The sequence below is a fragment of the Abramis brama genome, assembly GCF_963993115.1.
Source record: "Abramis brama genome assembly, chromosome: 1".
Classification (NCBI taxonomy): domain Eukaryota; kingdom Metazoa; phylum Chordata; class Actinopteri; order Cypriniformes; family Leuciscidae; genus Abramis; species Abramis brama.
The window spans coordinates 48,259,884-48,271,179 of NC_139963.1; the positions used below are offsets into that span (position 1 = coordinate 48,259,884).

The 11,296-nt window shown below is 41.7% G+C and overlaps 1 protein-coding gene across 1 annotated transcript; it reads left to right on the forward strand.

Annotated features, from left to right (window-relative positions):
• The first annotated feature begins 2 nt into the window (after positions 1-2).
• On the forward strand, positions 3-10,939 carry trim35-3 (tripartite motif containing 35-3). The gene is made up of 6 exons (XM_084109289.1): positions 3-936; positions 1,079-1,174; positions 8,192-8,422; positions 8,500-8,522; positions 8,604-8,722; positions 9,089-10,939. The coding sequence occupies exons 1-6, from the start codon at positions 544-546 to the stop codon at positions 9,613-9,615; spliced, it is 1,389 nt and encodes a 462-aa protein (XP_083965415.1). The 5' UTR covers positions 3-543; the 3' UTR covers positions 9,616-10,939.
• The last annotated feature ends 357 nt before the right edge of the window (positions 10,940-11,296 follow it).

Below are 11,296 nucleotides of genomic sequence, written 5' to 3' on the forward strand. Positions count from 1 at the left end.
CTGCAACATCAGCATGTGAAGGAATCATTGTGATAAAGATTTGTTCAGCTTCAAATACACTCACCAACAAATAAAGAGCAATAAATGAAACACACTTGCAAATAAAGTGCTTTTTTTATTATGTTGCTGATTCAATGTTTTCTAACATTAAACTTTTGAGAGTTTGATGATTCAAGTTCATTTTGAGCGCATTTTGTTCACATTAACCTAAAGAAATCCTGACACTGCCGTCTGACCTGCTAACAATGCAACCATAGATGATCAGAAACTCCACCCTCTTGCAACACTTACCAGGAAGAGAGTGCCTCATTATTTCTCTTTTCCTGTCACACTGACTCTTGTGTTTGACAACAACAAAAAAAGAAGAAGAAGAAGAAAAGGAAAGACAAATCAGCGATCAGTGGAAAATGAGGGAAAATGCTTTAAAGGATTTTGAGACGTTTGTTTCTGAACAGACAGCAGATCTTTGTGATTATTCATTTTTGAAACCATCATTCAGAAAGTGAAAGTAAAGTTCAGATTGCTGGAGCTCAAACGGTGAAAATGGATTCACCAGCTGAATATGATTATATCTGTCCTGTGTGTCGTGAAATCTTCAGCGCTCCTGTTATTTTATCATGTAGTCACAGTGTCTGTAAAGAGTGTCTTCAACAGTTCTGGAAAATCAAGAAAACTCAGGAGTGTCCTGTCTGCAGGAGAAGATCAAAATCTGATCCAACATGTAATCTTGCATTAAAGAACTTGTGTGAGGCGTTCCTGAAGGAGAAAAATGAGGGCCAATCATCAGGGTCTGAGGAGCTCTGCAGTTTACACAGTGAGAAACTCAAACTCTTCTGTCTGGAGGACAAACAGCCTGCGTGTTTAGTGTGCTATACTTCACAGACACACGTCAGTCACACATTCAGACCCATCGGTGAAGTGGTTTCATCATATAAGGTAAGACAGATTCACATCTTAGGATAAAAACTTGTGTCATAGAAGTTGTAGGCTATATCATAAACAATGTATGTGTCTGTTCCATTTTCTGTTACATGAACATATTAAAGAATATCTTCTGTATTTTCACTTTAAATTCTAGGAGGAGCTCAATACAGCACTGAAGCCCTTACAAGAGAAACTGAAACACAAAGAAAACATTAAAGCAAAGTTTGAGAAAACAGTTCAACACATCAAGGTGAGGATTGATTCTTTTGACATTCACAAATTTGATGTGGAAATCTGAATTGGTTTGTCTGACATACTTTATTTGGTATAAAGTGTATAAAATGTAATCGTTTGCGTAAAACGAAGCCTCCGATTTCTGGGTACTTTTGCTGTGGGCTGGACTAACGTGCAAGTGGTTAGTGTTCACCTTTCGTTCTCTGTGCATTCAGCTAACCATTTTTAGGCAAGCACAAACAACGTGATTAATATTCAATATGCTGTTGACAATATGCATCTACCTGAGGGAAGACGTGATCAAAAATATGTCACTTTTGACAATTGTAAGATATTTCATGTAATTGAAAGGGATCATGACATGGATTTTATTTTATTTTATTTTTGTTGTTGTTATTTTTAATATGTTCCTTGAGGTTCCCTTATAATGTTAATGTTTTTTGCATACACACAAAAAAAAAAAAACATGCGGAAAACGATTATTTTCTATCTTCATTCTGACCCTCTGTCTGAAATAATAACTTTTTAAAGGTGCGGCTCCCTCAAGGCTTGTCAGTAAACGGCCACTGTTATGATTGGCTAACTTCATTGCATATTAAACAATACTAACACCCACTCGCTATTGCACATGAGTAAGTGTTTTGAAAACATAATCCATGTAAAATCATGTACTGACAAAGCATTATAAAATAATTTACTTGCGGTTTGTGATGTTGCTGCTGGCAGATCCAATACAGTTGACTGCTTCATCGTTCAACAAAAGATTCTTTGCAAACTCTCCATTACACTGCCTTGTTTACAAAACAAAATGCTCCGAACAAACACATAGTCCTCCGACATGATCTGGGATGACTAAACCAAAATTAGACTAAACCATCCACGCATTTCCGATGCTGGTATCCTTTTGAAATCTGTACAGAGATGCTAACAAACTGTTTAAACTGGACACGTCAATGCGAATGTTCTTTCAATCACTCGTTCTTTCAATTTCATTTGTTCTGCGTCAGTGATTATAATGGCTTCTATTTGCTTTTGGCACAATGCTCACTCCCAGTGTTAGCAAATGTCAGCCATTAAGCGACTGAACATATGGTGACTGGGCCTATGGTGCAATGATGTATAACTTTTTGTCAATGTCACAGATCACAAAAAAAATCTTTCTCTGAAGGAGGTTCCCTGAATATACTTTGAGTGTAACTAAAACGAGCCAATGAAAATTGGCATGCGATAATTGCATCAACTGCGCTGCATCGCGGCACGTGCATATATTGAGGAGCAGATGCATTGCATCTTCAGGTTTTCGCTGAGGAGCCGAGCCGGTGACCTGGCTGCACCAGCGGTGCACAGCAGATGTGGTGACGGGATGTAACGTCTCCGTTCCCTCCTTCAGGGAACGAGGGTTAAATACGTTACCGATACGTTCCCTTTCAGTCGGTCACTCTCTACGTCACGTCGGTGCCCAACGAATAGGAATCCCCTACCAAAGCGCCACAGCTGCTGACCCCATCCAGCGCCCTGTGTAAACCTCCTACTTACATAGCTGTGAAGTCCATCACTGCTAGGGCTGGGTATTGTTCAAAATCTTTCGATCCGGTGCCATTTTCGATACCTCAGTTTCGATACCGGTTCCTAACGATACTTTTTTCGATAACAATTTTATGAAATCCATTTTAACAAGATTACATAACACATTACCTCAGAAAATTGTGGTTTTATTTTTTCAGTTTGACTCATGCTCCTTAGCCAGTGCACAAAGGAACAAAAAAGCACAAAGGAACAAAAAATGTTTTATTAAGAGCTCATGCTCACCAAAGCTGAATTATTATTTTTTTTAAATACAGTAAAACTTGTAATATTGTGAAATACTAGTATTACAATTTAAAATCTTATTTGAATATATTTCAAAATGTAATTTATTCCTGTGATGTCAAAGCTGAATTTTCAAAATCATTTCTTCAGTGTCACATGATCCTTCATAAATATGAAAACAGTTTGCTGCTTAATATTTTGGAAACTATGATACATTTTTTTCATGATTCTTTGATGAATAAAAATGTCAAAAGAACAGCATTTATTTAAAAACGAAATATTTTGTAACATTACACGTTTTAATGTCACTTTTGATTACTTTAATGCATCCTTACTGGAAATAAAAATCTGACTAACCAACACATTTTTGAAGGGCTGTGTACACTCAGTAGGTTATTATTGCAATATAAACACTGTCAGAGTGATCAACAAGGTACCTCTTCATTTACCAGTCGAAGGCGAAGCAACTTTCTGCTATTATGTTTACTCCGTGGCCGTGCACTGTCAAGGTCTTCATCATATTTGTCGTGGTACCGGTCTTTGCAGCAATTATTTTACCGCAAATACTGCATTGCGCGCTGTTGGCATTGGCATCGAGCCTGGAGAAATGTACCCACACTTTTGATCGACTTTTCCACATCTTTAAGGTATTATGTGTGTGTGCTCGCGTCTCATGAATATGTGCACGGAGAGATTGTGTGTGTGTGCTCGCGTCTCATGAATATGTGCACGGAGAGATTGTGTGTGTGTGCTCGCGTCTCAAGTATGCGCGTGGAGAGTTTGTGCGTGCGCGCGCGCGCGTCTCATATGAGTATGTGCGCGGAGAGTTCCACGCTTCTCGTGTGTGTAGTTACGCAAACTCTACACATACAGTGAGGAAAATAAGTATTTGAACACCCTACTATTTTGCAAGTTCTCCCACTTAGAAATCATGGAGGGGTCTGAAATTGTCATCGTAGGTGCATGTCCACTGTGAGAGACATAATCTAAAAAAAAAAAATCCAGAAATCACAATATATGATTTTTTAACTATTTATTTGTATGATACAGCTGCAAATAAGTATTTGAACACCTGAGAAAATCAATGTTAATATTTGGTACAGTAGCCTTTGTTTGCAATCACAGAGGTCAAACGTTTCCTGTAGTTTTTCACCAGGTTTGCACACACTGCAGGAGGGATTTTGGCCCACTCCTCCACACAGATCTTCTCTAGATCAGTCAGGTTTCTGGGCTGTCGCTGAGAAACACGGAGTTTGAGCTCCCTCCAAAGATTCTCTATTGGGTTTAGGTCTGGAGACTGGCTAGGCCACGCCAGAACCTTGATATGCTTCTTACAGAGCCACTCCTTGGTTATCCTGGCTGTGTGCTTCGGGTCATTGTCATGTTGGAAGACCCAGCCTCGACCCATCTTCAATGCTCTAACTGAGGGAAGGAGGTTGTTCCCCAAAATCTCGCAATACATGGCCCCGGTCATCCTCTCCTTAATACAGTGCAGTCGCCCTGTCCCATGTGCAGAAAAACACCCCAAAGCATGATGCTACCACCCCCATGTTCACAGTAGGGATGGTGTTCTTGGGATGGCACTCATCATTCTTCTTCCTCCAAACACGTTTAGTGGAATTATGACCAAACAGTTCTATTTTGGTCTCATCTGACCACATGACTTTCTCCCATGACTCCTCTGGATCATCCAAATGGTCATTGGCAAACTTAAGACGGGCCTTGACGTGCTGGTTTAAGCAGGGGAACCTTCCGTGCCATGCATGATTTCAAACCATGATGTCTTAGTGTATTACCAACAGTAACCTTGGAAACGGTGGTCCCAGCTCTTTTCAGGTCATTGACCAGCTCCTCCCGTGTAGTTCTGGGCTGATTTCTCACCTTTCTTAGGATCACTGAGACCCCACGAGGTGAGATCTTGCATGGAGCCCCAGTCCGAGGGAGATTGACAGTCATGTAGCTTCTTCCATTTTATAATGATTGCTCCAACAGTGGACCTTTTTTCACCAAGCTGCTTGGCAATTTCCCCGTAGCCCTTTCCAGCCTTGTGGAGGTGTACAATTTTGTCTCTAGTGTCTTTGGACAGCTCTTTGGTCTTGGCCATGTTAGTAGTTGGATTCTTACTGATTGTATGGGGTGGAAAGGTGTCTTTATGCAGCTATCGACCTCAAACAGGTGCATCTAATTTAGGATAATAAATGGAGTGGAGGTGGACATTTTAAAGGCAGACTAACAGGTCTTTGAGGGTCAGAATTCTAGCTGATAGACAGGTGTTCAAATACTTATTTGCAGCTGTATCATACAAATAAATAGTTAAAAAATCATATATTGTGATTTCTGGATTTTTTTTTTTTGATTATGTCTCTCACAGTGGACATGCACCTACGATGACAATTTCAGACCCCTCCATGATTTCCAAGTGGGAGAACTTGCAAAATAGCAGGGTGTTCAAATACTTATTTTCCTCACTGTATGTGCGTGAGCGACTTTATGTGTGTCGTTGTGCATTTCATATGTATTTGTTTGAGCACTGACGTTGACGAGTTAACCCCTTAGGTATCGAAATCTGGTACCGAACAACATGTCATATTTCAATACTCGATAGTATCGAGGCAATTCACTAGGCAATACCCAGCCCTAATCACTGCTGTTGTGACACCGTGAGACCATTGGATAACACTGGGGAAGCGTGCCCTGTAAAAGGAATGCTGTGGAAGCCACTTCCTTCCCCGAAGAAGTCATGTGGAGGTCTACCTGTGCAGCTCCAAAACAACGTCAGATCAGCTGGACCACCTAGGGGTGGAGTCGCCACTATACCAGGAACGCAGCTCATGATAGCTCGTCGGCTACACAGTTGAGCAACATGATTGACCCGAAGCAACCTCAGATGCTTCTGACTCCAGAGGTGGAGATGGCGGGCGAGTTGCGACATGCGACGGGATCGTAGACCACCTTGTCGGTTGATTTACGCCATGGTCGCAGTGTTGTCCGTGCAGACAAGCAAATTTTTGCCCTGTAGTGGCCTTTTTAGACGGCTCAGAGCAAGACGTACTGCAAGCAACTCGAGGCAGTTGATGTACCAATACAGGTGGGGACCCGTCCAAACCCCGGCAACTGCATGACCGTTGTACGAAGGCATCCTTGAAAACCACAGCATGCCTGGACACTTGTTCCAGGGGCACTCCCGCCCGAAGAAATGAAGGGTCTGTTCACAGGCTGAAGGTTTGGTGGCATGCTGGTGTGATTGTCACCCGGTGGGTGTCGTGCTGCCACACCCATCTCTGGAGTGAAGCCCGTGCTGAAGCGGCCTCATATGGAGCAAGCTGAGCGGCGACACAGCCGCTGCGGGTGCCATATGCCCCAGGAGCCTCTGAAAGAATTTCAGTGGGACCGCCGTCCTGCCCTTGAACATATTCAAGCAGTTCAGTACCAACCGAGCATGTTCCTCTATGAGGCGCGCTGATTGTTCATCTGAATCCAACTCCATACCGAGAAAAGAGATCCTCTGCACGGGGTGAGTTTGCTCTTTTTCCAGTTGACCTGAAGCCCCAACTGGCTGAGGTGACTGAGCACCAGGTCCCTGTGTTCACACAACTGGTCCTGAGACTGTGGTAGTATCAGCCGGTCATGGAGATAGTTGAGAATGCGAACGCTGTGTTCCTCATGGGAACAATGGCCTCCTCCGCTACTTTCGTGAAGACACGGGGAGACAGGGACAGCCTGAAGGGTAGGACTTTGTACTGATATGCTTGACCCTCGAACGCAAAGCACAGAAATGGTCTGTGTCGAAGAAGAATCGAGACATGAAAGTACGCGTCCTTCAGGTCGATCGCTGCAAACCAATCTCGGGGACGGATGCATTCAAAAATGCGTTTCTGCATCAGCATCTTGAATGTTAGCTTGTGAAAGCTCCGATTCAAGACTTGCAGGTCCAAGATCGGCCGTAACTCATGGCTTTTCTGGGATACAATGAATTAGGGGCTGTAAAACCCTGTGCTCATATCCGCTGAAGGGAGGGACCGGCTCTATCGCATCCTTCGTTAGTAGGACTGTGATTTCCACCCAGGGGAATGAATGGTGCAGTCTGCGACAAGCAGAGGATGGTGGGGACACAGTGGTCAATTCCACTCGAGCCCGACCCTCTCAGCGGCCTGAGAAAGCATGACCATCATCTCTGGATCTGACTTGAGCAATGCTACATTTCCCGAAGGAGGCAACAAAGCCAAATCGTCTGGCTCACCCTCTGATGCAGTGATCGACATCAGAGCCCCAAAGGATATGGCTGGTACAGCGCCTTGAGATGGTCCTGTGCGTTCCTGTGGCAGCTCTACTGGCTGCGAAACGCATGAGGAGTGAGGGTTCAAATCACCCCTGCTTCTGCCTGAAGTAACCTTCTGGGGAGGATTAGATCGAGGCAGAGTCACAGGGACCCACCTCTTTGGAGGTATTGGAGTCTCTACTGCAACTCTGCGATGGTCATCTTCCCGCAATGAGTGCATGACTCATCCATGAACGCTATCTCAGCGTGTTTGAAGCCCAGACACGTGACACAGCTATCAAGACCATCCCTCAGCGCCAGGTTACGAATTAATCCAGAAACACACAGGTTAAATGTCATCTTCAAAAAGACGTAAGTTGTTCAGTTTAAACACCGCTTTGTAGAGAGCAGACATGAAAACCACTCGGCTCCGAATCGTAAAGTTGAAGATGCGATGCACCTGCTGCTCATTATATGCGGGTGCTGCGATGCAGCGCAGCTGATGCAATTATCGCATGCCAATGTGCATTGACTAGTTTTAGTTACACTCGAAGTAGAGTAGAATCTATAGCAAGATTCCTATTCGTCAGTCACCGAAGTGACGTAGAGAGTGACCGACTGAAACGGAACTTGCAGATCATGAGAAATTTGATTTCTCATGTCATGACCCCTTTAAGGTTGTTAAATAGATTAATTTTTTTTTTACATTCAGTTAATTAGAAATATTTTAATCTCTAACCTCATTTATGTTCATCTTTTTTCCTTTTTTATGAATCTTTTTAAAAAGCTATTTAACACTTGTTTTATGATGAGAGGCTGGTGAGAATTATGTGTATTTGCAGAGTAAAGAGAAAGAACATCTACTACTACTACAATACTAGTACTTCAGAAAGTTAAAGTTGTTTTTAACTAACCCACATTTCACTGGCTTTGAGATGATTGAAGTGAATGTGATTTTGATTTCAGTCTCAAGCTGAGCACACAGAGCGCCTGATTAAACAGCAGTTTGAGAAGCTTCATCTGTTTCTCAGAGATGAAGAAGAAGCTACAATCACTGCACTGAGGGAGGAAGAGGAGCAGAAGAAGCAGATGATGAAGGAGAAGCTGGAGGAGATGGATAGACACATCTCAGATCTTTCATACACAATCAAAGACATGGAGGAGATGATGAAAGCCAGTGACGTCTGCTTTCTGAAGGTCTGATTTCACATCATTGATTGATTGATTGATGATTGATTAAGTTCTTGATGATAAATGGTGTGTTTTTTCTGCAGAAGTTTTCAGTCTCAATGAAAAGGTGAGTGATCTGCTGATGTCTCTGGTCTCTCTGGTTCTGATCCAAAGCCAGTGTAGTTCTGACTCCTGAATGTTCTTCCAGAGTCCAGATCTCACAGCCGGATCCACAGATGGCTTCTGGAGCTTTGATTCATGTGACAAGATACTTGGGCAACCTGCCGTTCAGAGTCTGGAAGAAGATGCAGGACATCGTCCAAAACAGTGAGTCTGGAGAAGATCTGTGCTGTTACACACTGCAGATCACACATGGGTGAAGATTGTCTGATTTTAGCGTTATAGATTAGCTACTACTCCAACAAGAGATGAACATGATATTTACAGTTACATTAATACAAAGGATCTCTAGAGTTCAGTTGTTTAGTCATTATCAGTTTCTGTTGACATGAAATGCAAATCTGAAGTTTCTCAAGCATGTTTACTATAACAACACTGACAGTGATCAGAGGAAAATGTCTGATGTATTTGATCAATAGGATGATTTTCATGATTCATAATAATCTGTGTATGGTTCACACGTGATCATTATATGAACATCAGAATAAAAGCGTGTTGATTGTGTCTCATCAGCTCCTGTGATTCTGGATCCAAACTCGGCTCAGTCACATCTAGTCCTGTCTGATGATCTGACCAGTGTGAGATGGAGCTTGAACAGTCAACCACTTCCTGATAATCCAGAGAGATTTGATGAGTATTCGTGTGTTCTGGGTTCAGAGGGTTTTAACTCAGGAACACACTGCTGGGATGTGGAGGTCAAAGAGAGTTTGTACTGGAGTCTTGGAGTAACTACAGCATCAAACCAGAGAAAGGGAGGTGTTTTCTTTAACTCTGGTGTCTGGTGGGTGCAGTACGGACTGGATGAGCGGTTTGGTTTTCCTGTGAAAGAGAAGCTTGAGAGGGTGAGAGTTCACCTGGACTATGACAGAGGAACGGTGTCATTCTCTGATCCTGTAACTAACACTAAGTTACACACATTCACAACCACCTTCTCTGACACTGTCTTTCCATTCTTCTGGTGTCATGATTTGAAAATATTACCAGTTACATTCCATCTGATAGAAGAGTTGCATCTGATAGAAGAGTTGGATCAGTTGTGAAATGCCTCCTGGAGGTCATAGGCCCAAGCTGCCTCTGAGAAGTCTGGTCTCTTAGAGACCATTTAAAACTTGTATTCTCCTTTTGATGTTGACCAGAATGTTTGGTGACATACTCAAACATCAAAGAGACTCCATTGAGGTAGAGCTGATACCATCCCCACAGGAGAAACTCCAGATACTAGTGAGGTCCGATTTTTGAACAAATCGTTCTTTGAGTCGATTTGCAGTGAGGAATTGGTCGAGCTGGGTCACAAAATCTAAATGAATCGGACTTTAGTTTGTCAGTTGATGCCGATGAAGAGTTAGAAGCAACTGCACCAGTTACTGAACCAAAGAACCAGTTCGAAATGAATGAATTAGGCAGAGTCAGAAGTCAGTGATCCAGTCATGTCCGAATTTTTTTTTTTTCAAGGATTGCAGAGGACTTGCTGTCTATTGTGACTAGTGTTAGTGTCAATTGTACTGAGTCTGTACTGAGATTTTAAAAATGTACCTGTACTAGGTCAGTTTGGTACCTGCTGATAGGCGGCTGTTTTTAAACACGCCCGAGCATTCAGTATTTGTGTGACTGCTCTGTGAAAAACATTCAGTGTTTCTATTTACAATGTGTTTTTTGAAGCATTGTAGCTAATCACAGACATGTCTTTTGAGCATGTGAACGCAGTGGCCAATCAGACATGTTAGTCAGAATCTGCTCAAAATGGCAGAGTTTATGTTCTACACACTCATGAATCCTTTAATTATAAACACAATATAAGAGATTCATTGTGCAGTGTGGAGAGTGTAATTTGGTTATAACGGGAGTTTTTGCAAGAGTGCAGAACTCTGATTGACAGCTGCAGTGATTATAATGGGAATGTTCCTTGCTCGCTTTCTGTATAACCCATTTGCAATTTGAATAAAAGTTGTATTTTTCATGCTGCTAATTACACATTACACTGTTATTTACTGTATTCAAGTGTAGGATTGAATCCGAAACTGCAATGACTGACATAGTGATAACCTTAGCAATGGGCAGGGAAAAAAAAATATTGATACGGAATATTTTGACTGAATGTCAAAACAGACATTGAGTCTTGGAGTGTGAATACATAATTACAGACTTGCCACTTGTTTTATTTAATATTTGTTGTTTTATGTTTCTTTTTATTCTTACTAACTTTTCATTTGACCTTTTTAAAGAAATGTTTACATAACAAAACAAAAAAAAAGCTACGTGCTGTAGGTTTTGCTATGGTACCGAAAATGGTACCAAGAATAATGAAATTTTACTGGTGTTGGTACAGTCTACTGAAATTTTGGTATCGAATTAAACATTTATAAACCCAAAGATCTTTGTTTCTGTGCTATTTTTGAATTATTGAAATTCAAATTGACTATTTGCAGAAGAAGGTCTCGAGACTTAATTATAAGTAGACATTTTACTTCATGATGTTACTAAAACAACTTAATATTCCTAACATTAGTTTTCCAATTGTGATTATATTTCTTCATGAGACTCAATAATTGTTTTTCTTTTGATTGGCATTTGAAGAAGTCTTGATTTTCATCAATTTATAAACAACAACATAGTATATAAGGACGAGCCAGTGTACCTGCCACGAGCCTGAGACCCAATTGGAAATGAACAAGTTCTACACTAGTGGCTCTTACGAGTTACTAGACCAGTTACTGAACCAAA